We start from the raw sequence: 27,894 nt of genomic DNA, 5'->3' as shown, positions 1-27,894 counted from the left end.
GGGGACAATGTTCTTTGTGTTTGGGTTTCAGGTTGTACTTTCCGGCGAGAGAAGGCGGTCATAGCCCTAGGAAGGGCCACCTTCCATCACAATTCGGACTTGAAATTCTATTTCTACAACACTGGCCGAACTGGTTCTTCAAGGTCTCGAAGAATCTTTAACCATCCACTTCGCGCGCATAATATCGTACTCATACATAAACGCCACATGACACTTTCGCTCTCAGATGCGATCTTAACCCTTCCCGACGGCACCGTACACCTCGGGGGCTGCCAGAACAAAGTGCGCGTTGCTCCCGCCATACCCCATGCTGTTGACGCCGATGCGGACCGAGGGTTGCAGCAGCAATGGCTCGCGCAGAGGCTGAATAGTGGCGTCGAATCCACACTTTGGGTTTGCCTCCTTCAGTTCCCGAAGCGGCGGGACCACTCCTTTCCTGAGAGATAGAGCCGCCTTCATCAAGCTGAGCAGACCGGACGCTGCCTCGGTGTTGCCGCAGTTGCCCTTGCTCGACCCAACCATGAGCGGTGCGGGAGATCGGTTCCCTGCCGCTGCCTCCCCCCCCGCGGCTCCCTTCAACTTCTCCCCAAGCGCGATCCGGAGGGCGTCGACTTCGATTGCGTCGCCCCACGGCGTGCCTGACGCGTGCATCTCGATGTATGTAGGCACGCGCGGCGCACGACCTACCGCCACAGCCACGGTGCGCGCCAGTCCCGGGGCCGACGGGACCCCCAGCCCGGCCTTGGCCACGGACCCGTCGCTGCCGATGGCGTGCACCTCGATGACGGCGTACACGCTGTCTCCCGCACTGATGGCATCGCGCAAGGGGCGCACCAGGATGGCCGCCGCGCCGTCTGCCGGCAAGCCGCCGTCGGCGCGAGCATCAAGAGGGAGGCACGAACCCGTGGGTGAGAAGTCGCGCCCGGGTACGGCCGGATAGCCGCCCTCGCCCTGGTACCTAATGCTGACTCCGCCAACGAGGGCGTGTGAGCACTCGCCTTGCGCCAGAGAGTTGAGGGCGAGGTGCAACGCCGTCATGGACGAGGCGCAGGCAGCGTTGACCGTCACGTTGGGGCCGGTCAGGTTGAGCTTGTAGGCGGCCAGGGTTCCGACGGGCGGGTCCAGCAGGGAGCGGTAGTGTTCCTCAAAGGTGTGATTGGGGCACACGCCCGTCTTGGGGGCCAGGCACCTAATATTTGGCGCGGCACCCACGAAAACGCCGATGTTGTTGGTGCTGCTGCCTCTGGCGAGAGAGATGCCGGCGTCGGCAAGCGCTTCAGAGGCGACGTCCAGAAAAACGAGTTTCTGTTCCCGCGTCAGTTCTACTTACTTCGTCAAAGCACCACCGCATTAAGGCCAGGATATTTGGTTGACATGAAAGATTGCATTGCACCTACTTGGGGATCCAGAACCCTGATGTCTTCCTCTGTCTTAGACCACTTCGCGCCGTCGACCTCGTCCAAGCCGTCAATCAACCCGTACCGCGGGACAAACGTGCCATCCCCCGTTAGCTCACATGACAACCCCCTGTTCGCCGGCTTCTCAATCGTGGTAATGGCGTCCCGCCGCTCCATGAAGAGATTCCAGAGCTGGTCGGGATTGTTGGCGCCGGGGTAGCGACATGCCAAGCCCGTGATCGCAAACAGACCATCCAAATTGTTGCCTGCAGGGCTCGGTGCCGCTGAGGAAGGGCCCGTCAACGGTGACGACGTGCACGAGGCGTTGCTTCGGCCCGGGCTCGTTGACACTGACGAGGATGCCAAGTCCTGCTGGGACCAAGCAGACTCCTCCAGGAGGGGCCGCTGAACAGGCATGCGCGCAAGCAGCTCGTCGGCCTGTTGGCGGATAGTCGCTGCCGAGAACAGGTCCAGTAGCCGGAGGCCGGCCTCGGGGAATCGTGCCGCCATGGCCTTGTGCAACCGCTCGAGGAGCATGCTATGGCCGCCCGCGTCGAAGAAGGATACGTCTTCGCCAAGCGGCCCCGACAGGCGGAGAATCTGACGCCAGAGCTCAGATACCTGTGCCGTGAGCTTGGCCCGGCGGATTTCGACCGTCTGCTCCGCCATCTCGCCGTCTTTTGCTGTGGGGACGGGACAAGTCTTAGGCCTGCTGAGTACTGCGGCGGCAGCCGTGTTCTCGGGTTTGGCTGCTTCCACCCCCCCACCACTCGCCAGCTTCTGGGCCAGCTTGCCCGCTTGGACGTGGTCGATCTTGCCATTCGGGTTCAGCGGCAGCATGTCCACGACGACGAAGCGCGATGGAACAGCGTAGCTGGGCATGTTAGCGGCGAGCTTTGCGCGCAGCTCAGCCTCATGCTCGTCCCACGTAGCAGTGTCGACGGAGCCTCTGGCAGCGCCGCCGCTGCCAGCGATCGTTGTAGAAAGCACTATAAGGGCTACCAGGGAGCCATCAACCACTTGCACTGATGCCAGGGAAATGAGGTCGCTTGCTTCCAAGACGCCGCGCTCGACCTCGGGCAAGTTCACGCGATAGCCGCGCACCTTGATCTCACGGACGGTGTCCATGCGACCGCTGATGGAGAGGACGCCGTTCTCGACTGAGAGAAAGCCGCGGTCACCCGTGCGGTAGAGACGCAACTGACGGCCGCCCTCCACGCCGAGCGTGTGAAACTTGGACCGCGTTAGCTGCTCCTGTCTGATGTAGCCGCGAGCCGTCTGCGGGCCCACGATGCAGATCTCGCCCACTTTGCCCGCCGGAAGCGGCTCCAAGCTGTCTGGCGCGCAGATGAGGATGCGCGTGTTAGGAAGCGGCGTGCCAATGACCGACGACCCCGGCGTCGGGCTCTGCTGCTCGCCGTCGGGGTTGGAATTTTGAGGGATGACCTGGACGGTGACGATAACCCTGTTGCCCTCGAGCTATTAGCGCACTTAACCCCGACGCCCACCTCGTTTTCGATTCATCATCCTATACGTACGTGGTCTCGGTCGGCCCGTAGGCGTGTAGCACCTCGAACTTCCGCCTCCACTGGTTCAACAAACCAGCCGGCGAGGCTTCCCCGCCGACAGAGACGATGCTGAGGCTCGGGTAGTTATCCCTATCGTCCTCGACGGCATCTCTAAGCGTGAACAGCACAGACGGGGTGGTATGGAAAAAGTTGACGCGGTTGCGGCGTATCACCTCGCTCAGGTACTCGCCTACCAGGACCTGCGGTTGTTCGGCGAAACATAGCGTGCCGCCGTACGCAAGAGTCACGGCCCACTCAAGCAAGGACGCGTCGAAGGCAAACGAGGCAAACTGCAGTACTCGCGAGAACGGGCCGATCTTGTAGACGCTTCGTGTCGCGCTAACGAAGTGGCTGATGTTGGCCTGGTCGATCATGACGCCCTTGGGCTGTCCCGTCGATCCCGATGTGAAGATGACTAATTAGTATTTATTCAAGCAGACAGTCAGCTGACGGCTCGCGCCTTCTTGTCCTCTGAATGATTTTTTAAGGTGTAGCTCACCAGATGCCAAAGAGTCATTGGCCGTCTGGATCCCGAGCGGTTCTTTTGGCATTGACGTGATCTCGTCCCTGTGCTCCAGGGTGTTGATGACGACGGCACCATGGGGATTGGGGACCTCATGCGTGTCCGTGACGATTACCTTCGGCTTCAGAACTCCCCAGATGGCTGACTTGTGCCTTGCCGGCCACGCCTTGTCGATGACCACGAAGCAGGCGCCGGCCTCGAGAATGCCGAGGATCCACGCGACCGTCTCGAACGAGCGGTCGATGTGCAGCACCACCTTGTCGCCAGGCGCTGTGCCGGTTCGAACGAGGAGTCTGGCAATCTGCGCGCTCTTTCCGACCACCTCTGCATACGTCATGCTCGCCTGCCTCTCTGCCGAGAACAGGGCGACGGCGTCAGGCTGCACCGCGGCGCGCGCGCGGATCCATTGGTGCACGCGGCAGTTGCTGATGGCCTCCACGTCGTCGATGCGCGGCCCCGCAATGATCTGCCCCAGATCGCGATTCTGCATGAAATCGAGGCTGCTCAGGAGGAACTCGGGGTTCGTCTGTGACAGGGCCGCCGTCTCGACGAACATGGTCTTGAGCCGGGAGACGGCCTCCTGGTCAAACACTCGGGGGTTGGCGATGACCTAACATGCTGGGTTATTACTTTTCAAAATCTCGAACAAAAAGCACGTTATCCCACACATCCACATGTGTGTGTGTGTGCGTGTGTGTGTGTTGCAACTTACTCCGAGCGAAACCCCGTCGTCCTGCCTAAGAAAACAGAAAAAAAGGTCCCAGACTCCTTCGATCGGGCACAGGGCGTAGCGGCCGTCGGCTGGCATGGGGGTGAAAGACAAAGCCACCTTGAAGCGGAGCAAGCCGTCGTCCATGACCTTGGACGCCTCCTCCATGAGTGTCATGAAAGGGTACATCTCGTGCCTCTTGGCCTGCGAGAGGTTCTTGCCAAAGGCCTTGACGGCGTCTGCGAAGGTGGCCTTGCCGCCGTCGCGCAACAAGGCCGACAGCGGGAACCTGACGGGCATCGTGTTGGCCATGTGCGAGACGCACGATGCAAAGGCCGGCGGGCGGCTCGCGAATGCAACCATTAGGGCGTGGTCGTGGTGAGGCGCGGGCGTCGAGGCGCCCGCCGTCACAAGGCCTACAATCGACGCGACGATGCGGAACCAAGACGTCTTGTACGGCTGACTCCACTTCCTGATCTCCTCGTTGGACCAGAAGGACCATGTGTCGATGGTGCGGTTCGGGATCTCGCGTCCGCCTACCTCGGCCGCCGTCCCCGCCGCCGCCATGTTCCACTCAAACGGCGTCGTGTGGCGGACCTGGGACAGCCAGAACTTGCGAGCGGCCTGACCGGGAGAGCTCCGTAGATAGGCATTCTGTCGTTCATGTTCTTCGTGGTCAGGAACCATGCACCTCGGGCCCAAGAAAGAATCAAAAACTTTCTCGCGAGGAGGAAAGGTATGTCTCCAACGCACCTGTTGATGAATGTAATCGCCGTACGACAAAAACAAAGACAACTGATTTTGGGGCGTTGCCACCGCCTGCTCCCGTTCCTCATCTCGAAGGCCGAGGCTTACCAGCACCTCCTTGAACAGAAGGTTCATGGCGGAGCCATCCACGGCGATATGGTGGCCCACCACGTACAGCGTGCAGGTCGGGCCCGGCAGACCCTGACCGCGCGGAGAAGTATCCGTACAGATGACCCAGCGGATGGGAAACTGTGTCGAAAGATCGAAGCCCCGCCGCCAGTTCAGGTTGGAACCAGCGGTCTGGCTGTGGTCGATCATTTCGATGTCGGGAAATGCCGTCTCCGCGGTGTGAACGGCCATGTAGGCCTTCTCGAAATCATCTGCGGCCGCACCTGAGTCCTCAACATGAAAGGTGCTCCGCAGCATGGCGTGGCGGCGGGTGAGAAGATGGATGGCTGAGACCAGTTCCATGCGCGGCAGTTAATTATTCGTCAGCTCCTACTCATGGGGCTAGTGTAACAGGCACGGAACACGAGGGCACTCACCGCGAACAATGTCTTCCAGCGAAACCGCATGGTGGCCGAGGTCTACCTTAGCGGTGAGGAGGTAGTGGGTGGCCATGGGCCGACGGAGGTAGTCGAGCCAGAGCACCAGCTGGACCTTGGACAGAGGCATTACGGCCTCGAGGTCGCCGGTTGGAGGACTGAGGTTAGCTACCATAGGCGTCCCAGGCTCAGGAGCCGGCCCAGAGAAGAAGGGCATGGGAGTAGGGGCGGGCATAGTGGTTGGAACAGACGTGGTCGCCAACATGAACATTCACCTTCCATACCGTATTTTGGAGATGGTGCTCGTTCAGTTCTCCAGATTGCATGTTGAGCCAGCCGGGGGGACATATCCCGCAGTTTACATTTTCCTTTCCACTTCCCTTTCTCATCAAAACAAACAAAAGCATGGTGATACTAACACAACACCAAGTCAGCCAATCTCACAGCCCTCCTCCTGAGACACATCACCGCTCTGTTTGTGAGACAAGTGTCGATGGTTCCATTCTGTCAACAAGAAACAAAAGCCCGTGTCTCGCGAACAAGTCACGATCGAGTAATCCTTATTGCTTTACTTGTGGAGTCTATTGCCGCAGATCTTGCTCAGACTAGAAATTTATTTGTCAAACCTACTGTAATTCTCGACACATTATTAGGCTCCATGACACCACATTGGCCCACGTGATGGATCTAACAAGTTAATAAAGCGCAACCGCCATGCTTGGCCCTGGCCCTTCCCGAAGACGAAGAGATAGTGTAGGGATATTGGGGTTTCTGGCCGTTGGGAGGAATCGCTAGACCGTATCATGAAACTTCTACCGCATATATCGCTAACCCTCGCGCACCCGTCTCCGCCTCTCGGCCCTATGCATCCGCCAGTGCTCAGTACTATTCCATTATAATAATGCGTAAGGATGGCGTTACTTCGCTAAATTTCTCGTCACTGCCAGTATCATAACCTGGCAAAGCTGATACGGAGATGGGTATTGTATGCGCCTTGTAAAATTCGCGATTGGATTCTCAGCTAGACCTATGACGAATAATTACACTTCAAAATTGGTAATTATAATTAGACTTGGCTACAGACGTGGCATAGTCATATCCCGAATCCTCTCTTGTATTATTGCTTTTTTTTGCTTGACGCCTCTTTTCTCTTTTCTTTTTTTTTTCTTATGTGCGAGTGTCAAAACGCGTAGAGCAGCATCCTGTTGGCCTTAAGCCTCGCTAGAGCGACTATCAGAGCCCCAACAAGGAGAGTGGCGCCAGTCCACAAGGACAGAGCGAGATAGCCGAAACGATCGACGATCTGGCCGCTGATCGGAGGTCCCACAAGCGCACGGTAATGAAGTGTCAGTGAGCATCCTGTTCGCCATGGATAGGAGCGGGAGCCTACGGAATGGAAATGATGGCTGTCACGAATCCCACAGCGGCGCCTTGGCTTTGCCGTGGCGCAATCTTGCCCGCGCAAGCATTCTGGAGAGCAATGACCGTCTGAAAAAAAACACGTCAGAAGCCTCAGTTTGTTATGCTGGTTATTATTTTGTGAAGGGCAGTTAGAGAGCGACTTACGCCGGAAGCGAAGCCATATGCCAAAGTCCAAACAATCAGACCTGCCAGGTTAGTAGTGGCGGTCAAACAGAATCCGATAATGGCGGCCAGTAGGATGCAGATGGCCTGGATGTTGTAATGGCCATAGTAGTCCGCCAGATACGCGGGGATGACACGGCCAAAGAAAGAACACGCATTGAGCGCAGCGAGTAGGTAGAACGATGTCGACTCGGAAACACCCTGCGATATGGCATAGCGGGAGATGTAAAACAGCGGGGTGAAGAGGCCCAGATAGGTGAAAAACAGGCCAATGCTGAGCAAAATGTAGGTGTGGCTCTTGAGAATGGAGAGGTCCGTTTTGCTTGATCTCGCCGGCGCCTCTGGTTTGACAGCCACGGCCCGAACCTCGGCACCACCTTCAGTGCCCCTGGCAATGCTCGCTCCGGCAGTTTTGGGTCCCGCTGCCTCATTGTGAGGTCTATTTTCCACAACGGCATCCTTGGTCTCGTCTTGGGTTCCCTGGGATCTTCTCACGGCGAGCCTATCGTTGGGCGCGTCGACGACGGTCAAGCATGTGACCGCGAGAAGAGGAATCATGGTAAAGGCAACGACACGCATGCTCCACCCGAAGCTTACGCCGTTGTGGTTGAGCAGCTGGTTCAGCATGATGGGCCAGATGACCCCACCGAGGGCGGATCCGCCAACAACAATACCCAGAGCCAAGCCGCGGCGGTGTGGCAAGCGTCGAGACACGACGGCAACTGCGGGGACGAAGAGGAAGGACATTGATGTACCAATGAGCAGTCCCTGCGCCAAGAAGAGCTGGTAGTACTGCTTGCAAAGCGACGTCATGAACAGGGCAAAGACCAGGCTGATGCTGCCCCCAACCACGAGTACCTAAATCAAGCCTTTTTAGCACGGCGCAAAACAAGAGAGAGGTTTGAGTCAACACGGAGCCGAGGCGACAGGAGCAGGACGTACAGTGGGGCGGACCTTGTCGACGAGGATGCCCGTGACTGAGGAGCCTCCATAGAGCAGGAAGATGGAAATGGAGCCGATCCACGAGATGTCGGAGGAGGAACGGCCGTGCAAAAAGGTACCATAGTATGTCTGAAAGACACCAAAGGCGTTGAGGTAACCGACGGTGCAAAACAGGGACGCGGAGGCTCCCAGAACGGCCAGCCAAGAGCCGAGTCTTCAGTTGGACGGCAAGTAAACCTACGAGTCAGTCGACGGGTTCAAGATTCTCGATTCTTGATTCGTGCTTCTCTGCAAGTGCAAAGGCAACTTCGCTGCAAAAAAGGATAAGGAAGAAGCAGGTACGGAATAATCCGTAGCATGAAGGAAGGCACGGGAGAGGGAAGGTGTTGGGGAGGGGAGGGGGAGCAAAGAAGCAACAAGGTTTCAGCTCAGCTCACCGGTTGTAGTCAGGCGGCCGCCCAATCTGGCAAGATGCAGACGCCATGGCGGTGCAGGCAAGACTAGGGTCCTTACTGGAAGCAGCCAAGAGCAAAAGGCGAGAGGTGCTTTGAAAATAATGGTTTCTCTTGGTGGCGGCCGACGTCTAAGTTGTCTTCTTAAAAAGGCAAGTACGGATCCCTGCATCTGTCTCCTGCCTTCCTCCGAGGACTATCCGCGGCCCCGGGACCCCTTCCGGATTAAGGGGTGCCTGATCCTTTCGTCTGGAACTCTGGATTGGGGCTGGGCTCGCTTATGCACAGACCCGGAAGCCACCTACTGACTTCCCGGATTGCGAGGGCAAGTACGTCCGTGAACGTCATGCATGTTTCGGCTGTGGCAGGTGCAGAGCTATCCGTCGTTGAAGCTCTGACACCTGGCGGCGCCAGAAATCGTTTTCAGCTGCGAAGGTTCCAAGTGCGTGGTCACTCCATTTTGCAACAAAGCTTGTCAAACAAATCTCGCCATCTTGCATCCCCGGGGTTATTCAGATCCGGGATCCTCCGTGCTCATACATCCTTTGGGATACGCCGTTCAATTCTTCTGTCTGACATGGCCCGGGCGATGGACTCCCTCTTGTGGTCACGATGAAGCGCCGGGACACTGCCGATACCGATGCAACGGCTGTTGAGCCTCAAGAGCCACAAGTGCAGCCTCCCTCGCTCAAACCGGAGCCAGACCGTCCGCCGAAGCGACGGCGGCAACCAGCGTATTCGTGCGACTTTTGCCGGAGTAAAAAGCTCAAATGTTCTGGACATCCCTGCAGCAGTTGTGTTTCCCGGGGGTTGCAGTGCGTTGGCGGGGGCGACGGAGGGGGCGGGGTGGGAAACCTTGCCTGGACCAGCAGGATCCAGCCCGGCCGACTGCACGTTGTCGAGGCGGGTCACAGTCACGGTCGGCCAGAACTGCCCATCTTGGTCCAGACTGTGATCGCCCCCGGTCCCGGGTCCGGGTCCGGGGACTCGGGCCCTCCGGTCACCATCACCGTCACTGTCACGGGCCCGGGTTCGACGCAGATTCAACAACAACAACAACCAAGTCAGCAGCATCAGCATGAAGGACCCCATCCGCCCAGTAACTCCCTGGCAGTTCCAGGTGTGCCAGCGAGGGCACCGACGGGAGCGGCACCCTTGGTCTCAACACCCGCTCGCATCGATACCGCAGGCCAGCTGACAGCCAACTTTCTCGACTCAGCCTATACGCAAGGCGTGTGTGGTTCGGCCCCGCGCACTGGGGGCACCCTAGCTCGAGTTATCGCCGACGGCACCCTCATGACACACGACGTGGCCTACTCGTTATTGCACATGTTTGTAAACAACCCATGCCACCTTCTTGTCGTCATCCATGAGCCATCCGTCCGCAGTCTCATGGACTCTTTCTACTCCTGCCTCGCCGGCATACGCCATGCATCTTCGACCGATTCGGCCGTCACCAAGCTGAACCCCTGGCATGCTGCCCTCATCCTGAGCATTGCCGCCACGAGCGCCGCCCTGCTCGACGAGGGGATGTTGAACTCGTCAGGATGCAGCTTCACTTCTACTGAAGAAGCGACCCGGTCGTCCTTGGCGTGGGGCCGTGCAGCCCAGCAGATTCTCGAGGAGGCACGCGAGACGGCCGCGATGGGATCTACATCTCTCGAGGAGGTGCAAGCTCGTGCCATTCTTGCCTACCTCGTTTACAACCGGGAAGGCTACTCGGCGCGCTTCCGTTTCTTGCACAGCTGCTCCGTGGCGGCGGCGCGCGAGGCGGGCTTGCACGTCGTCGAGAGCGGCCGAGCCGCTGCCGAGGAGCCATGTATTGACAGGGTCACTCGACGAGAGATCAAGCGGCGGTTATGGTGGCACATCACAGCGACGGACTGGATGAGCGGCGTCATGGGCGGGCCGTTTGACGGCAGCTACACCATCCACCCGCGGCACATGCGCACACGGCTTCCGCGCAATTTAAATGACAACGATCTGTCGGCCCTGGCCGCGCGACACGATGCTGACACCGTAACGTTTCCTCTCAACGTGCCCACTCAGATGTCGTGCTTCCTGCAGCGAATCCGCCTGGCCGAGATCTGCCGTTCCATAATTGACGCACGCGAGCCTAGCCATCCCGACGAGGACGTGCTGAGCTGCGCCCGCGCGCTCGAGCTGGACAGCCTGTTCCGGAGCGCCCTCGACGACTTCCCTCCCTTCATGCGCCTGGACGCCCCCGTCCCACCCGGCGCGCCCTGTCATTTTCCCCTCCAGCGGGCCATCATCAACATCGCTTTTCACTCGCGCCGCGCCCGCCTGCACCGCCCCTTCTTGCTCAACGGGTACCAGCCCTGGCCAGCTCACCACGCGCCCACTCACGACGGGCGCCAGCGGGAACAATACCAGCAGTGTCGCATCACGTGCCTGGACTCGGCTCGAGCCGTGGTTGAGATTGTCGTCGCGCTCTTCGAGGCCTCGCTAACCCAGGCCAAATCTGATCAGGCCGCCGGCGCCGGCGCCGGCGCCGGTTTCCCGTCCTCACCGTCGTCGCACGGACGGCCCCTGGCCCACCGTTTGGCCATCTTCATCAGCCACCTCTTTGCGGCGTGCACCGTGCTCGCCTGCGCCCTCCATGCTCCCAAGACCACCGAAAGCGCCTCCGATAAGGCCGCCACCAACGAGTTAGTCATCAAAGAAGATCTCAGTCGTGCCTGCCGTGTTCTTGAGGCTGCCGGCCGGGAGTCACCCGTTGCTGCGCGGCTGGTGCAGGCCCTGACTAACTCTCTTCGCCCCTCCCGTGACAAGAACGCCGCCGCCACTGATGGGCTGGATGACCAGCGCGCGCATTACCCACACGTCTCTTGCGCAGATTCTGCTCCTGCCTCTACCTCCGCCGACTTCACATCCGTCCGAGGTCATCATCGAGGTGTTGTTTCTGCCGGTGGGAACGCACAGACGCAGGCACACGTGGGAGGAGGAGGGCGAGCAGGAGCATATGCCGATGCCGGCGGCAACCCCGGTATCGTGGATTTTGGACTCGATGCCTTGTGGTCCGACTTCCCGGGCATGCTTGGCTCGGCTGACAACTGGGACGAGCTCTTCAGTAGCATTGACTCCTCGTGTTGATGTCCTCGCCACCACACGGAAGTGCGGCGGCCTCAACTGCTTGAGTGTCTCATGCCTACTGCCATTTGGCTCCAAGAAGACTCGCAGAGCGCGCTTGCGCTGGGAGCAGTGTCGTTTAGATGAATGCATTGGTTTGCCAGTCTTGCGACCCCGCCGAGAACATCTCCGCTATTCTATCCGTACAGGTCGGGGGTCAAATCTATCATGAAAGAAGGTCTTGGAATATGTAGTTAATCCGGAGGAAGTTGAAATGCTCCTAAGCATCACGGCAGTGAGGGATGCACAGTTGCAAATGTATTAGCTTCCCGGGTACATGCTTCTACACTTGTGGCTTATAACCTCAGCAGCGCTCGTGGACAAGTTGCACAGGCGAAACATTTTAGGGCAAACATGGTTTAAACGTAGTCACCCTATGCGTTTTATCAATTTGCGTGCACACTTCCACCGCTAATTTTCAAGTCGTAGGGAGTACCAGACGTTCCACTACTATATCAAGCATATAAGTTGGGAAGCCGCGCCCCTCCGGTCAGGTGAGAACCCAGTACCGAGGATGAGAAGATTAGTGAAAGAGGATACGAAAACAGAAGCGAGGTGGCTTGAAAATATCTGCAAGGGTCCGGACAGGAAGCCGCGAACGTGGGGCTTTGGTCGTGCTCAACCTACGAAGGTGGAACTGAACTCGTTAGTTTTCCGAACGTACATACCTTACTTACCTTAAGTCCCTAAGCTGTGTAGGTAATTATGTCTGTACGTGTATGTACAGTACTGTATGTATGTATGTACATACACTTAGTCGAACATCATGCTGCGGAGTACCCCACTTAAAACCGACTGCCCCGCGCACCGATAATTATCGCGTGTGGCCCCTCCGAGTTTTCTCGCACGAAGAGTCATCCGCCCAGCAAACAGGAGCCTGAAGTATATTTACTGCTGGTCTTCCACAGAGATTGCGAAATCGCCTTCGCTGTTGCTGAGTTTCGGCAAGAAATACACCGCTGACCAAATGGCCTCCGCTGCGCTCACCAACATTCCACTCGCGTCACTGCCCCGGATTTCCCAGGGCAAAGTTAGGTATTGTATCTGATGTTTCCGCTGCCCATTCACAGAAAGAGTTGCTTACATCCGATCCCTTTCTTGACAGGGATCTTTTTCCTCTTCCTGACATGGGAGAGAATCCCACCCTTCTTTTCGTCACCTCGGGTACCGTCCCCTCTTCTTCCTTCTCCCTTCCCTCCTCCTCCTGCTGCTGCAGCCAATTCCCTCTTGCCTTTTTTTTTTTTGTCATACGCTGACGCTTGTCTCCAGACCGCATCAGCGCATATGACGTCATCCTCAAGGTAACTAGAAGCTTCAACCTCGCGGACACATTCGCGTCTCACGAAAGAGGTGCTCACTGGAATTCGGTCTCGCTGTAGAATGGCATTCCCACAAAGGGCGCCATCTTGACTCTGCTGTCGGCCAAATGGTTTGAGGTGCTCTCGTCCCGCGTGCCGGGTTTGAAGCATCATTTTCTCCATCTGGGCCCGCCCGCATCGTGCGGCCTGACCGCCGACGAGCAGCAGATGCTGCGCGGGCGGTCGATGACTGTCCGGTATGGTGTTGGCTCGGTGTCCCCTCGATGCGAAAACCATGGTACACTAACATCTGGATGTTATAGTCGGCTCAAGATCTTCCCTATTGAGGCGATCGGTAGGACACAGCTCCCCTGAAAGCGATGCAGAGCCTGCGACTGACACTCCCACTACATAGTGCGCGGGTATGTCACGGGCAGCGCTTGGGCAGAGTGAGTCCGCCTCTGCCACTTTCTCTTCCTTCCCTTTTCTTTCTTTCTTTCACTCTTTGCCTGCCCATCAGTCTTCTGATTACTCAACTGCCATCCAGGTACGAGAAGACCCAGACCATCCACGGCCTACCGCAACCTGCCGGGCTCAAGCGCTGCGAGCGCCTTCCCCAGCCGATCTACACACCCTCGACGAAAGCGGAGCTGGGAGACAAGGACATCAACATCTCGCCGGACGAGGCTAGAGGCATCGTCGGCGACAAGTATGCCTCGCGTATCGAGGAGCTAGCCTTGGCTTGCTACAAGGCCGGAGCCGCCTATGCAGAGGAGCGCGGTATCATTATCGTACGTTCCGTGCCTTTTCTGCCTGCATTAGGGGCCGTCTTTCCGGGACGGGACTGACGAGGGAACCACAGGCCGATACCAAGTTCGAGTTCGGGCTCGACGAGGAGACCGACGAGATCTACCTCGTCGATGAGGTCCTCACGTGCGTTTCCCTGAGCTAGTTCATGTCAATCCGGGGTGTCTCGAATCATATCAGCTGACAGCAATACCCAGTCCTGACTCCTCCCGATTTTGGAGCAAAGCAGACTACCAAGGTTTGTGCCTCACCCGCCGTCAAAGACCGGAGCTTCTGAACAGTGGGCTGACAGAATGCAGTGGGCCGCGAGCAGGATTCTTGTAGGTTGCTGTCTCGGTTCAGTCCAGATGTCAGTCCGCTATTAACATGCAGCAGTCGACAAGCAGGTTCTGCGAAACTGGTTGACAGACAACGGCTTGGTACGCTTTCCCCCGATGCCGCATGTTTGGTGGTGTCTGTCATTTGTTGAATGCTAACAACAAGCAGAAGGGTAAGCCCGACGTAGAAATGCCTCCCGAGGTCGTCGAGAAGACAAAGGGGAGGTATACCGAGGTCTTCAAGCTCATGACAGGAGAGAGTTTGGAAGATGCGCTGGCGAGGGTGGCTCACTAAGCATCCGCGGCCGTTCTTCCTTTTTTGGAAAGTTTCGCCAAAATAAAATTAAAAAGAAAATCACAAAGGCTCTCTCTCTCTTTTGTTGATGGAAAGTTGGATATTTTTTTAGCCTGGTTTGCTCACTGAATAATAGAAAAAAAATCAATCAAGGCAGCTTCTCTACCTTGCATGCATCTCCGTCTCCGCATACACGAGATTAACCGCACTGGCCTTAGGGGATCCGTGTCGTGTTACGCGTATCTCTCGGGACACTACACAGTATTATCAAACTTGCTAGCAGCGGGACGCCAGGCACGACTGGGACCCCTACTCCGAGCTGCGCGGCCAACTCGCGGAGTTTGAGCCAGGGTTGTCCGAACAGAGTTTGAAAGGGCGGGCCTTGGCACCTGGCAGACCAGCGCTGATTCGCTGCGGATCTATACGCGTATTCGGCTGTATCCGCTCGGAGCACATCCCCTGTAAGCCTGCTGGCAGAGTGGGAGGTCTTTGGGAGGCAGTGCCTTCATAGCCGCTCAAACTTGGGTCTGGAAATGATGGTAGTTGGTTATTCCTCCCTTTCGTTTTCTAGGTTCCAGCATGGATTCGACGCGCGTCCCGAGGATGGCTTCCTGGGGCCAGCCACATAGGCTTAGTTTAAAAAGTCTTCCAGATGTTCTTTACTTTCCCCTACACAGGCCACATTGTTCTCACGCAACCTCCTTTGCCATCAAGTCTGACGTCTGGCCGATCCGGGACATCATTGGACCAATACGGGGTCCTCTCGCGTTACTGCCCATAGATCCATCGCCGACACGCAATCCAGCGCCTGCCACGAGGACGTCTTCCCGACATGGCAGGGGATGAGGGCCAGGCCTTTGAGGGCGGTTTCAAGCTCTACCGTTACAATCCCAGCCTTGCCGCCAATGCCATCTTCGTCTTCCTCTTCGGAGCAGCGTCCATAGCCCACCTCGTGTATCTTGTGCGCAAAAAGACGTGGTACTTCATCCCGTTTGTCGCTGGGTGCCTCTGTGCGTCGCCGAACCTTGACCTTTGCCCCTTTAAGAGACCCAGCATGAGCTAATATACTCGTATAACAGTCGAGGCAGTCGGATACGTTGGCCGCGTCGCTGCCGCGCAGGAAGCCCCCGATTTCACGCTCACCCCTTACATCGTCCAAAATCTTCTCATTCTCCTCGGCCCGGCGCTGCTCGCGGCGTCCATCTACATGATCCTCGCCCGCCTGATCCGCCTGCTGGGCGCCAAAGAATACGCGCTGGTCAGAACGAGATGGATGACCAAAATCTTCGTCGCCGGTGACGTTCTCTCGTTCTTCGCGCAAGGTGCCGGTAAGCCAATCCGCCATTACTCATGCTCCTTTACTGTTACCTACCGAATCCGACTCCCAGTTCCAGATCGAGAACGTCTATTGGCGGGAGAAAGAACAGGGGCAGACCGGCAAGAGAGAGCGCGTAATTACAGACTAACACGATCTCTTCCACTCTACCCCAGGCGGCGGCTTCCTGGCCAAGGCAAAGACCAAAGAGGACCAGGAACGCGGCGAGAACATCATCCTGGCGGGGCTGGGAATCCAGATCATCTTCTTTGGCTTCTTCATGATCACGACCGTCATTTTCCACGTGCGCATCGCCCGGAACCCGACACCGGCCTCCCTCTCGGCCGCCGCGGGGCCCTGGCGCCGGCTCGTCGCCGTCCTGTACGCCAGCAGCGTCCTCATCATGGTCCGGTCCGTCTTCCGCATGGTCGAGTTCGGCATGGGCTACGACAGCGTCCTCATGTCGACCGAGGCCTACCTGCTCGGCCTCGACGGCGCCCTCATGTTCGCCGCCGCCGCCGCCCTGCTCTGGTGCCACCCCAGCCGCGTGATTCGCCACGGCCGGGACGGCGGCGGGCCCGCGCTGCTGCTGACCAGCCGCGGCGGCGACACGACCGACGACGGCTTCGGGATGCTGCCCGTGCATCATCCGCAGTACACTTCCGTCCCGCCCCCGCCGCCGCCGGGGTCGCCCAGGACGACGCCGGGCAGGTCGGATAGCGGCAGCATCGGGAAGCAGGGGTACGACGAGTACGACGTGCCGTCACCGGGCCGGCCTCGCTACTCGTCTTCTCAGAATCGTTACATGAACCGGGGTTGAGCAACTCGGCGTCTCATAATACGGGGACAGGGGATGGAACGTCAGTGGAGGGTGGTTTGTCGATACCAGGCTATTGCGAACTCAAAGGGAGCGGAAAGTAGAAGATGGGATGCCTAGGAAAGCGACATAGGGAAGTTTATTGCATGGTTTGGAATATGGTTGGGAAGGGAATGCGGTTGCGATTTGGTAATTTATTAGAAAGGGAAACCTTGGCCGTTTGTTTATCTTTGGTTTTTTCCTATCAAAGGCTGTAGAGGCTAAAACTTTTGTTGATCACTCTAGAGCAATGATCAAGATCTGATAGAGTCTACATATGAAATTCGAAGTGTTGGAGAAGAGGGCAATAGAAGCTGACTGATCAAGGAGTCTACAGAGTACTTGTACTACTGGTATAGTTCATGAAAAGGGGTTACCCTAACCCTCTCTCTGGCGTGTAATTGCGGATGGCAGCGTCACACAGACAGGATCCACCGATTAAGGTTGATGGACCCACCCAGACGCCTTTAGGGTTCAGCCCCTCCACAACACCACCACACCACTCAAGAACGCTTACTCTCTTCAACTTATCAACAATTCCCTTGGGGCGTGTGGCTCAGTTGGTAGAGCGTTCGCTTAGCATACCATCCGGTTTGCGAAAGGTCCTGGGTTCGATTCCCAGCTCGTCCATTCATTCGTACGCAAGAGGCTTCGAAGCCCTCATAGTGTTTCCTTTTGTTTCCCGATCAAACATCCCCTTTTTGCCTGCCCCCCCGTCTCCATCAGTTGACCCCCTCGCCTCCAACTCTTCATGGTACGTTCCCAGGTGATGGTATGTGCGGAGTAGAGGTAAATCATAGGAACAATCGAAACTGCTGGATGAAGAGCTGACGAGCCTTGGGGAAGCTCCCTAACAAACCATCACCATCCAACGCTGACCGCTAGGGCAGCGGACCTTGCTAAAGTACCTGACAAAGGTGCTGTTCGACTATGTGTCCCAAAATCCGGCCATCGAAGCGCGTCGCGGCACCTCAATTTTCCCCTTCCCTCGTCGGCGAGGAGCGACGACACCGACGATGCACCCCCCCCCCCCCACACCGGGACTTGCACGGCCGGCTGAACCGAGCCCGATGCCCCACTCTTGTGCGTGGATCGGCCCCGGCCCCGGCCCGCGCTGTGTCTATCCAGATGTGTGGGTCTCTGGGTCCGGAGCACCGGGGAGAAGGGGAGGTCAGCCGAGAAACAATGTAGTAGTAGGCCTCCTGCATGTCTTTCGCGCACAGCATGGCCGCATGCTCACAGATAGCAACGGCTGCCTCCCGTGGTTCAAACTGGTCAAGGCCTGCCAAGCTACCACCAACCATGTAACCTACTGGGTCGGCCCGACGGAGGTGGCGCTTGACCAAACATGTCACATAGGCATTAATAGGGCAGAATGAGGCACCAGTTGAAAGTTCATTGAAGAGTGAGCCTCGATCGGCTATCGTTGACTTTGAGAACCAGAAACCGACTATCCCGCCCGTGCACCAATTTTCATTCGCTCTATGTACGTCATTAGGTCGGAACTCATCACTCATCGTGCAGGTTGAATCATCGTTAGATGTCCGCCTGTTACTTTGGAGATGCACCAAGACATCCCCGTCATTTGCTGCTCCATCCCTTACGCGACACCGGCCAGCTTCAGCACGTTAGGGTTGTTGCTGAAGAAGCCCTGGTTGGCGTTGTACAGATGGTAGACCGTCTTGCGAACGATCTCACGGGTCTCGTCGTCAAGCTGCTCCGTTGGTGGGCTGAGCACCGCCTCGAAGACGGGGATGAGCTTCGGGGTGAGCTGCTGAATAGTAGGCTCGTTGTTCTCGTCTGCACAAGGTTAGCATTAGGTAGGCTCCGATGATGTCTGGAATGAGAAGATGTACTTACAAAGCTTCGAGATGCACTCGTAAACGGGCGAATTCTCCTCGTAGTCTTCCTTGAGTGGGAGCAGGTCGACCAGTGCCGGGAGGACCTGACCGAGCGGAATCCGGTCGGGATGAGCCATAGTCATGCGCGAGATGCAGCCCGCAGCATTGTCCTTGAGGCGCGCTTCATTGATGTGGAGCATCGGCTCCAGCTTCTGCAAGATCGTGTTGTAGTGAGGCAGATACGTGTTGCTATCGGTCGAGTTCAGAATGAGCTGACCGGTGGCATACGCGGCATTGCTCTTGGTTTCCGGATCCGTGTCCGAAAGACGCTTGAGCAAAAGCTTGAGAAGCTTCTCGGTGTACGGCGTGACGGCAGCCTCCATGTTGGCAGCGCATTCGGCAATAACACCGACGGCAGTGGACCGTTCAATGTTCTCCGACTCGGACGCGGCGAACCGTAGGATAGGCTTCTCAAAGATCTTCCAGAGCTCGGCAAAGCCGGATCCGAGGGCGACAGCAAGGCCAATAACCACATCGAGAGCGGTATCGATGACAAGCCAGTCGTACTCGGACGAGCCTTCAACCTCCTGCTCCTCATCCTCATCACCAAGATCCTGCTGGCAGGGGTGAGAGCGGGTGATGATGGTGGAGATGACCGTCACGACCTCCTTCATGAAGTCTTCCTGGGCGAGAATAGCAGGCCCACAAGTCTTGAGGGTGGCAGCAACGTTGCGGTTGATTTCGGTGACGACGGCGCTTGAATTCGTTAGCTTTCTTGCCAAAGACATCCTGCCAAATCAGAAATCGAAGTTTTGAAGCCAAAATCAGGAGTAGAAATGCACGCTTTCTCAGCATCCGCAATGGTGCGTCTGAGTGAGCTGGGTAATAACGCGAGGTGGTCATCATGCTATTAAATATGCGGGGGGTAGAAAGATCGAAAAAGAGGACATACCGATCAGCCTCCTCGTGCCACAGGGAGAGGGTCGCCTTGGACACGATCTCGCCCAGCTTAACGAGGGTCACAGTCGGGGACTGCTTAAGCGGAAGGCCAGGCTCCCAGTTGGTGCCCGTCTCCTGCTCCATGAGCTGCCAAACACGGGCATATGACCGCCAGAGAGTAGCGATGGCAGCCTTGCGGCAGCCTTCGTACGTGTGCTCGGCGAGTGGGGAGATGCTCTCGATAGCCTTCTCCAAGTACTCGGCAATCTCCTGCGTGCCACAGGCATAGGTGATCACGTCGCCGAGTATCTCCAGAGCAACCTCCTTCTCGAGGGCCTCGACCGAAACACCAAAGTCGTCATATTCGTCATCGTCGTCGTCGCTCATGAAGATCTCATCATCGTCATTAGAGTTCTTGATGGTGAGTTTCTTGCCGCCGGTAATGACCTCGTTGTCAGTGCCAACGATGCCCTTCTCCTCCTCGCTGAGCTTGAGCTTGATTTCCTCCTCCTCGAGCTTCAGGCTCTCAAAGAGGCCGTTGAAAACACCAGGAAGGAACGGTGCGAACTCCCTCTCGTAGACTTTGGCAAGGGCGCTCCACAGAATGAAGCTGCTTTCCTTGAGCCTCGAGTTGTCAAGGTGAAGCGCCTCCTCGCTCGACCGCATCAGGTCGACGACGTAGGGCTGGAAGCTTTGCGCACCAACGGCCGTGGCGATGCGGCCGACCGAGTCGCATACACCGCTCCGCAAGGAGAGGTCGTCCTCCGAGTCCTTGATTGTGAGGTACGCACCAAGTGCACGCATGGTCTGCTCAAAGTAAGGCTTGAAGTCCTCGCCGAGGCACTCGGCAATGGCACCAATGGCACCGCAAGCAGCGACCTTGACTTTGTAGTCGTCGTGGGAGATGAGAGCCCCGATGTTGTTGATGAGGTCCCCAGCGTTCTGCTTCATGAAGTCGGCATCCAAACCCTCAGACATGGCGTCAAGGGCTCCGCAAACCGAGCGGATAATCTCAATATTCTTCTTTGCCAGCTTCTGGTCCGCTGTGGGAGTCATGGCCGCCTGCAGATTTTTGACCAGAGCAGTCAAGACGGGCTCGTTGTAAGGCGTCAGCTCTTCGGCAATGTCATCGGCGAGGCGGGCAAGGCCAATGAGAGCAGTATGTCTGACACCCACGTCCGGGTCGTTCAGGAGGTTGAGGGCCATCGGCATGATGGCCTTGACTTGCGAGGCGATGAAATCGGGCGCGCCTTCAACCACGGTGCCCAGGGCAAGGATACCGGCCTTCCTGTAACCCGGCTCGCTGGAGGTGGCGAACTTGGGGAGAGCGTCAAGAAGGGGCACGATGACCTGGCGGGGCGGCAGGTCGTTCGCCAGCTGATCCAGCAGAGCCAGGGCAGACCGCGCAGGACCCATGTCGTCATCATCCTCGTCGTCGTCGATTTCGGTCAAGATCAGCAAGCTCTTTTGCGTGAGCTGCTGGCCCATGTCCTTCATGCCCTGGATCTTCATGCGGCGGTAGCGGACGGTCTGGGCCAGGAAGGCGAGTGCCTGGGAGCGAACGTCGTCCTCGGCCTGCTTGTTCGCGGCAAGATCGATCATGAACTGGACAAGGTCCTTCAGATACTTGCCGATCAGGGCCGACTCGTACGCGAGGAATTGCTGGAAAACCTCGAATGCCTGGCCGGTCTTCTCATCGTCGCCGGTCTGGACAGCGTCCTTGAGAACGTCGACCATGGGCGGGATCAGAGACTGGAGGGTGGCAACCGACTCTTCATCCTCGAGGGGCTCGAACAGGAGCAGCATGGCGCCGATGGACATCATGGAGTTGATGCGCACGTCCGCGCTCTGGGGGTCGCGCAGGGTGTGGCCGAAGAGCTCGAGGAGCTTGGACATGTGGTCGGCAAACGAGGTCGGGTTCTCCTCGAGCAAGCTGAAGATGATGTACGAGCCAACTTCGCGCTGGGCAACCTCGTTGCTGCTCGCCAGGTTGAAGAGGGCCGGGATCAGGTCGGGCCATTCGCCGTCCTCGAGGTCGATGGCGGCGACAGCGGCGACCAGCCGCGAGTTGGCATGACGAGCGCGGGGGGTCTGCTCGTTCATGGTCGCCTGAACGAGGTGCTGCCGAACGGCCGGTTTCTGCTCCTTGGGAATCTTCTCCCAGTGTTTGACGGCCAAGCGCGCAGCCTGCACCGCAGCCTGCTGCCGCACGTTGACATCCTGGTGGGTCGCAACGATCTCAATGAGGAGAAGAAGTGACTCGGGATGAGAATAATAGTTCTTTTGGAGCTCGGCAGTGACCGCCTTGAGATTTTGGGTATTGGCTGGAGGAGGAGGCGTCAGCGCGGGAACCGACATGCGGCATCTCGAAAAGTTTAAGGCGGGGGAACCACCTTAGGTTCAATGGTCGAGAGCGCGCGATCAGAGAAGCGGCAAACTGAAATTGCACGGGGGGTAACTTACGAACTTGCGACTCCTGCAGGAGCGCAGCCAACCTTTGTTTGTCCATGGTGCCGCCTCGGATCGAAAGGAAAGAAAGGGGTATCACGAGAAAGAGAAGAAAAGAATGGAAGGGTAGCGGCAGCGTTGGGAATTGTCTGTCGCGACAAAGAGGGTCCCGGCGACCCGAGGAAAATTTTGGATTTTCCCAATTTCCAGTGTGGAACTGATAAAAGAGATAGGCTAACCTGTTTATGGCTGCGGGGTAACGGAGGAAGAGGGGCAGCCAAGTCTCACCGCCTTCTTGGAACTCGTGAAGAAGGGTTAGGGTTGATGAAAGCACCAAGCTGAGTCCAACAACAACCGGACGTCCTGTGAGCAGAGGCTATCAGCAGAGTGTGTTCGCCCCTTACTTTTTACATGTTAACCAGGCAACTTCATAGTTGACTTTGGTGTCGGAAGCGTTGCACATATTCAGCCCAACCTGGCTGGGCCGTTCACACCCCTGGGAGTCATCACCACACCTCATTCTCAAGGGACCATACCCACGCAATCTTTTATTTCCTGGTTAATAGTGTGATCCGCGCTGGTAGGCCACTAGGCTCTCTTTATTTTGAGTTGTTTATTTGTTTATTCATTTATTGATCTCTGACTGAAGATTAACGAATGGAACCATCATAGCCCGAACAATATGTCGTAGAATGCCAGGCTGTGAATAACCTCTTGGCAGTGGTATCCATGGCTTGCTTAGTTAATTAAACTTTGGTGGGCATCGGGCCCAGAGTTTTCGAGAGGATCCCCCCGCCCTGAAGTCTGTATCCATCGGAAAGATGTATCGTTCGAGAGATTCAGCTAATTAGTACACCCCATCTGTGACCAAGCTTGCAGTGAGACGTAGCATATGGCAACCCATGACAAAAAGTCTTTTATTTTGCTTCAATTCGAAAGCCGTCACTCACCTGGGTGATGTGTTAGATCCCGTGCCAGAGAACAATGAATCATGTTTGTGGCCCGTATGTACCTCTCGGCTCTCTTTACGACGGTGGTTCGCGTGCTTCTCTGTCAAACATGGGTACATTTGAGTCTTTTGTGTGTAAAAACTCCTGAGGCATTAGAGATAGGTGCATCGTTGAGAAATTCAGAGTCCAAATTCAATTGCTGCGCTCTTCAATGCCATGAATTAGCTAGGATTACTGACACAACGAGAACCAGGGGGTTCATTTCTGTTGTCCAAATTATCCCCTTTCTCGTCCTCCACCTAATAGTGAAGTGACATGTGAGATATCATCTTGAGGTCCTCGCCGGTCTCAGGTAATTCTTCAAGACGAGCACTCCATCGCACACAGACTACGTCGTCCCTGTGATCAAAGGGAGGGAAGAGGCGGTTGCGAAACAAAGTGATACAGTACGTTGTCTACGGACGCGTCCATCATGTAAGGTTGGATAAGATAAGCCCTGTGGATCTGGCAAACGGGCTGGCAAACGGAGTGTTCTTTGTTCCTATCCTCTACTTATACAGAGCCAACAGGGCCAGCAAACGTAGGAAGGAGACATCGCACTTTTGAACTATTTACAACTTACCAACTATCTTCCATCAATTGGAACCATCTTCCATCACAAAGGTCGGGTGAAATAGGAAAGACATGGGTGAAAATAAGAATTAAGACTTGAGTGTTTTCGGACGGGGAAATTCGAGTGCCTAACAGCGGTTGCTGATGCTAGTGGATCAAGCGGCAACGTCGACACTGGACAGACGTACATATTTGACGTAATTAATCACCTATCATGATAGCAGTGTTGCTGTGGGCTGATGCTGTTGGCAACAGATTGCTCTTGCCCACATTGAAGCATGGTTCGCGGCCAGACGCATCTGACAGACGGATTAATATACCAGCACCCTGCACAGCATCTTATTCATTGCGACTCTTCAGATAGATATCGTCACATTATGAAATACAGGTATTCCGAACCAGAATTAGTCCAAAGTCCACCCTTATCTCTCAATGCCAATACTCGTTGCACAATACGATCATGGAAACTTTCCAAAAAAGGGCCTTAGAAAACCACGCCCTTGACCTGCGCAACCTTGGCAACGTTGATGTTCCGCATCAATAGCACACCAACAAAAGTCACAGCCATTACCGAGGTGCCGGCAGCGAGCATCCGTGTCTGGGCGTAACCATAGGCTTCCTGGATGGCTCGCCTGATAGGAGTTCCGTCCGCAAATGAAAGCTGGACATCAAGTTGCTCATATATCTCGTCGAGCTGGGGCAGCGCCGATTCAGGCAAGTACCGAATCAGAGCTTTCCGGAAAGTGTTTGTCCAGATGGTACCCGAAATGGTAGCGCCGACGGCATAGCCGGTGGTGCCGACGACGTTCAGCAGGGAGAGCGCGGCGGCGACGTGCTGATGATCGACAGCTGCGAGCATGGCGACCTGCATGACGATGATGAAGGTGCTGCCGGCGATGGAGATGAAAACTTCGCACATGATGAGGTAGCCAACGGACTGGTCCGGGCGGCGGAAGTAAATCATCAGGCCTTGGGCGAAAGTGTAGAGGGGTACTGCAATGTACAGCAACCACTTGAAATGGCTCGTCTTGCGGATCAGGAATCCGACGATGAAGAGGAGGACGCCCGAGACGACGCTGAACGTGTTGTCGATGTAGCCGCTCTGAGACACGGTGAGGTCGTTGACGGCCTGGAGGAAGGAGCTGAAGTAGTTGGCCCAGCAGTAGTAGGAGACCTGGTAGCTGATGCTGAGCATGCAGGTGCCGATCACGGTCCGATCGGCCAGCATCTTGTAGGTGATCATGGGGACCGGGGCCCAGAAGGACTCGTAAAGCCCGAAGGCGCAGAGAAGAACGAAGCCGACGACAATCATGGCAATGATATAGTCCGAGCCCCAGCCGTTTGGCGCCTGGCCAGCAAGGGTGAACGGCAGAAGAAATACGGTCAGTCCGGCGGAAAACAAAAAGACTCCGAGCGCTTTGGCACGGTTAGCGATGACTCGGCGGTCGCGGGTCTGGGGCTTGTCAACTGACCATCAAACTGGACAACGTAGTGCCAGATGGACTGGATCCATGTGCGGCCGCTCTTTTCTTTGACAAGCAGGCCTTGCTTCCGGGCCTTGTGACGGTGGTACTTGAGAACAAAAAACAAGGGAGCGGCAACGACCGGGAAGATGATGGAAAAGCAACCGAAGCCCCACCTCCAGTTGACGTGTTCCAGGAAATCCTCGGCAGCCTTAGGGCCAGCGAAGGCTGTAATGATGTAGGGCGAGGAGGTGAAGGCATAAGCCAGGCCACGGTTCTTCAGTTGGGAAGAATCGGCGGTGATCACGTCGATAGAGTAGGTCATGCCGGTGAAGCCGACCTTGTAGAAGACCTGTGGTGGAGAGCATTGACTGTCAGCCCTGTACTACTTACTCTTGACGCTTCCACTCGTACAACAACACCATGGTCTTACATTTGCAGCACAGAACATGGCGAGTCCGTCGCAAGCGGCCATGAGAACCAGCCCTAGTGTAGCAAAGACGACCATGATGACAAACCCCTCGGCTCTGCCCCAGATATCCAGAATCTTGGAGAGAGGGATGAAGACGGCGGCTGTCATGGAACCAGCGACGATGTCGATAACATTGAGCAGCGAGTGGGATTCAAAATCACTCGTCACATAGGGCGTCAGACTGTTGAGGATGGCGCTCTGAAAGGCATTGACGAAGTATAGCAACCAGATGCTGAGCAGAGCAGAGAGGTTAGCTTTTCGGTAGCGGAACAGACGCTTGGAGAAAACTGGTCACGCACTTCAGGAAGACGCCAATCAGAGCCGCTTTGGACCAGCTCATTGTCACGGCCTCAACTTCTTGCACGCCGCGCTGCGCGTCCTTTGCGGGAAGGTCTGATGACGATGTGTCACCGCCATCGTTGTTGACAGGGGCGGCGTTGTCGGCCACGGCCTCCTTGTCTGTCCTCTCAAAGGAAGCGTCGACGACGGTGGGATCGGCGCGCTTCTCCTCCTCCGCCGACGGCCGACGAAGGGCAGTTTTGATGTTGGACAATCGCGGCATCTTTGTCGACTGGACAGAGAATGGCTCCAGGAGATGGGGCGGGGGGAAGGGGGGAAACTCAAGGAGACAAGTAGAGCCCGTCGAACAAGAGAGCGGCCAAAAGACGCGGCGATGCCAAAGCCGGATTGAATGACCAGGCTCAGCTCAGCGAGCGGGATGAGAGGCCGCAATGGCAAGTTAAGAAGAGATGGAGGAGATGTTCAGATGTTGGTGGTTAGCTGTTGGCAGCAACGTCGTATTGAATATCGCAGCGACTCGTGCCATGCGTTCCAGCCCCCGTGTTGTGCGGTGCCCATTTTTCCTCCCAATTCCCACATGGCGCGGATTGGCGAGGATTGGCGAGGATTGGCGCGGATTGGGCATTGGAGCCCATCTGATAAGATCAGACCATGATTTTGCAAATATTGGCTGGGCCCTCTCGTTGGTGCGCTCCCGACATCGGTTCAACCCTGGTGGTGATTGGTGGTGATGGTCCCAACTCGGAGCCCTTTGTACACAGTGTGTGCGCGATCGGGGTTGGCACTGAGAGCTGCTCTGATTGATAACCTTGAGCTCGTGGGTTTTACCTAATGAAACGCGCTCTTGATCCACACCTTCCCACTCTGCCCCACTCTTGGCTCGGGCTTGGATTGCAGCTAGCCAAAGGTGCAATCTAATCAATCCATCAGATTAGATCAGAGTTTTTTTTCCACCGGACCCTGCCTGCTCCTCGCTTACCACTCCACGCCATAATTATTCGACAAGCACAAGGGTCCCATCAGGTTAGGCCAGGTCGAGGAAAAATCCAGAAAATGCGCGCATGTTGCGGGTTATCCTGCGGACGCTGCGGAGCAAGGTAAGAAAAGAAAAGAAAAGAAGAGAAAAGAAAAGGAAGCGGAGCTACTACATACAACACAGCACACTGGTGGTGGATTGTTACACTACGGAGACGGGCGAGACTGGCTCCGTGGCAGTCAGTCTCTACGAAATACATACATCCGTACACACACGCACCGCCGTGAAGGTCTTGTCCTCAACAACTGACCTCACAGCTTAGAATCCCGCCATTTGGGACTCCTCTTCTCCACAAACGCCTGGATGCCCTCGCGGAAGTTGGCGCCCTGCACCAGCCGTGGATACCATTCCCGCTCCAAGGCCGACACCGCCTTCTCCACACTGCCCTCCTCCCAGGCCATGCGCACCCCCGTCCGCCCGACAATGAGCGCATCCGGGCTGTTTCGGCACATGGCTTGCGCAACCTCGAGGGCAGCCCGCACAACAAGCTTGTCACCGTCGGCGCCGGCGGCATCCACCACCTGCGTCACGAGCCCCCACTCGTAGAGCGTCTTGGCGTCGACCGTCCGGCCCGTTAGCACGAGGTCCATGGTGCGCTGCAACCCCAGCGTGCGAGTCAAGCGCGGCAGACACCCCGCCACCGGCACGATGCCTCGCTTGACCTCGGGCAGGGAGAAGACGGCCGACGACGCGGCCACCACCAGGTCGCAATTGGCCACCATCTCGAACCCCCCGCCCATGCAGATGCCATTGACGGCCGCAATGATGGGCTTCTTGCCGTCGCGCCGGGGGAGTCCCGCGAGCCCCGGCGCAGCCATGTCGTTGACCACGCCCGCCTTGTTCATGTCGTTCCACTCTGCTGCCGCGTCAGACACCGGCCCGACCAGGGGGAAAGGGGAATCGAGCTCGTCTTGTTGCGCACACCCCCTCACTCCCTCCCCCCCCCAACCGGGTTAACCAGGTACCAGGGTAGCAGGGTAGTGTACGCAGCACAGCACGAAAATACTCACCGTGGAGATCCGCCCCGGTGCAAAACGCCCGCCCGGCGCCCGTGATGATGCCCACCCACAATGTCTCATCGCGGTCGAGTTCTTCCCAGACCTGTGCGATCTCGCGGCTGGTCGCCTTGTCGATGCAGTTGAGCTTGTCGGGCCGGTTGATGGTGACCTGGATGATGTGTTCCGCCGGATAGGACACATAAAAGTGTCGGAATCGGACGGTCTCCCTTTTCCATGACATTGCGGCGGGATGGGGCTGGTTCGTATGCACTTGGTCAAGCTGGGCTTCTGGCGGAAGCGATAGGCCTCGTCCTCGTCACCCTTTAGTTT

General features: G+C 56.8%; 8 protein-coding genes and 1 non-coding gene across 9 annotated transcripts; 4 read left to right on the top strand and 5 right to left on the bottom strand.

Annotated features, from left to right (window-relative positions):
• Nucleotides 1–22: 22 nt before the first annotated feature.
• On the bottom strand, nt 23–5,724 carry MYCTH_73236 (non-ribosomal peptide synthetase; the record flags this gene model as incomplete). Its single annotated transcript, XM_003660908.1, has 7 exons — nt 23–1,305; nt 1,398–2,843; nt 2,932–3,380; nt 3,465–4,098; nt 4,201–4,851; nt 4,951–5,399; nt 5,490–5,724. 7 exons carry the CDS (start codon nt 5,722–5,724, stop codon nt 235–237), a joined length of 4,935 nt encoding a protein of 1,644 aa, XP_003660956.1. The 3' UTR covers nt 23–234.
• A 1,065-nt stretch (nt 5,725–6,789) lies between these two features.
• MYCTH_2299806 (uncharacterized protein) lies at nt 6,790–8,162 on the bottom strand. The gene is made up of 2 exons (XM_003660907.1): nt 7,056–8,162; nt 6,790–6,977 (listed from the first exon to the last, which is right to left on the bottom strand). The coding sequence occupies exons 1-2, from the start codon at nt 7,818–7,820 to the stop codon at nt 6,876–6,878; spliced, it is 867 nt and encodes a 288-aa protein (XP_003660955.1). The 5' UTR covers nt 7,821–8,162; the 3' UTR covers nt 6,790–6,875.
• A 747-nt stretch (nt 8,163–8,909) lies between these two features.
• Nucleotides 8,910–11,856, top strand: MYCTH_2299804 (uncharacterized protein). Its single transcript, XM_003660906.1, has one exon. It carries the CDS (start codon nt 9,764–9,766, stop codon nt 11,579–11,581), a length of 1,818 nt encoding a protein of 605 aa, XP_003660954.1. The 5' UTR covers nt 8,910–9,763; the 3' UTR covers nt 11,582–11,856.
• Nucleotides 11,857–12,584: 728 nt separating this feature from the next.
• MYCTH_2087100 (uncharacterized protein) lies at nt 12,585–14,398 on the top strand (the record flags this gene model as incomplete). Its single annotated transcript, XM_003660905.1, has 12 exons — nt 12,585–12,652; nt 12,723–12,781; nt 12,887–12,918; nt 12,997–13,172; nt 13,239–13,270; nt 13,331–13,364; nt 13,463–13,706; nt 13,778–13,848; nt 13,920–13,960; nt 14,022–14,042; nt 14,098–14,141; nt 14,209–14,398. The coding sequence occupies 12 exons, from the start codon at nt 12,585–12,587 to the stop codon at nt 14,332–14,334; spliced, it is 948 nt and encodes a 315-aa protein (XP_003660953.1). The 3' UTR covers nt 14,335–14,398.
• Nucleotides 14,399–15,166: 768 nt separating this feature from the next.
• On the top strand, nt 15,167–16,369 carry MYCTH_97342 (RTA1 like protein; the record flags this gene model as incomplete). Its single annotated transcript, XM_003660904.1, has 4 exons — nt 15,167–15,344; nt 15,414–15,662; nt 15,826–16,218; nt 16,305–16,369. The coding sequence occupies 4 exons, from the start codon at nt 15,167–15,169 to the stop codon at nt 16,367–16,369; spliced, it is 885 nt and encodes a 294-aa protein (XP_003660952.1).
• Nucleotides 16,370–17,050: 681 nt separating this feature from the next.
• MYCTH_t22 lies at nt 17,051–17,135 on the top strand. Its single transcript has one exon. It is a non-coding gene; the product is annotated as a tRNA-Ala (tRNA).
• Nucleotides 17,136–17,994: 859 nt separating this feature from the next.
• Nucleotides 17,995–21,933, bottom strand: MYCTH_2299794 (uncharacterized protein). Its single transcript, XM_003660903.1, has 4 exons — nt 21,749–21,933; nt 19,299–21,609; nt 18,366–19,102; nt 17,995–18,305 (listed from the first exon to the last, which is right to left on the bottom strand). The coding sequence occupies exons 1-4, from the start codon at nt 21,792–21,794 to the stop codon at nt 18,106–18,108; spliced, it is 3,294 nt and encodes a 1,097-aa protein (XP_003660951.1). The 5' UTR covers nt 21,795–21,933; the 3' UTR covers nt 17,995–18,105.
• Nucleotides 21,934–23,608: 1,675 nt separating this feature from the next.
• MYCTH_109499 (general substrate transporter) lies at nt 23,609–25,963 on the bottom strand. The gene is made up of 4 exons (XM_003660902.1): nt 25,530–25,963; nt 25,192–25,462; nt 24,768–25,110; nt 23,609–24,711 (listed from the first exon to the last, which is right to left on the bottom strand). Exons 1-4 carry the CDS (start codon nt 25,790–25,792, stop codon nt 23,780–23,782), a joined length of 1,809 nt encoding a protein of 602 aa, XP_003660950.1. The 5' UTR covers nt 25,793–25,963; the 3' UTR covers nt 23,609–23,779.
• An 854-nt stretch (nt 25,964–26,817) lies between these two features.
• On the bottom strand, nt 26,818–27,827 carry MYCTH_112802 (Crotonase-like protein; the record flags this gene model as incomplete). Its single annotated transcript, XM_003660901.1, has 2 exons — nt 27,577–27,827; nt 26,818–27,422 (listed from the first exon to the last, which is right to left on the bottom strand). Exons 1-2 carry the CDS (start codon nt 27,803–27,805, stop codon nt 26,818–26,820), a joined length of 834 nt encoding a protein of 277 aa, XP_003660949.1. The 5' UTR covers nt 27,806–27,827.
• Between the last annotated feature and the right edge of the window lie 67 nt (nt 27,828–27,894).

This window comes from Thermothelomyces thermophilus, chromosome 1, assembly GCF_000226095.1.
Source record: "Thermothelomyces thermophilus ATCC 42464 chromosome 1, complete sequence".
NCBI lineage: Eukaryota > Fungi > Ascomycota > Sordariomycetes > Sordariales > Chaetomiaceae > Thermothelomyces > Thermothelomyces thermophilus.
Note: the sequence above shows the minus strand (reverse complement) of the source record. Positions and strands in the feature narration are given on the sequence as shown.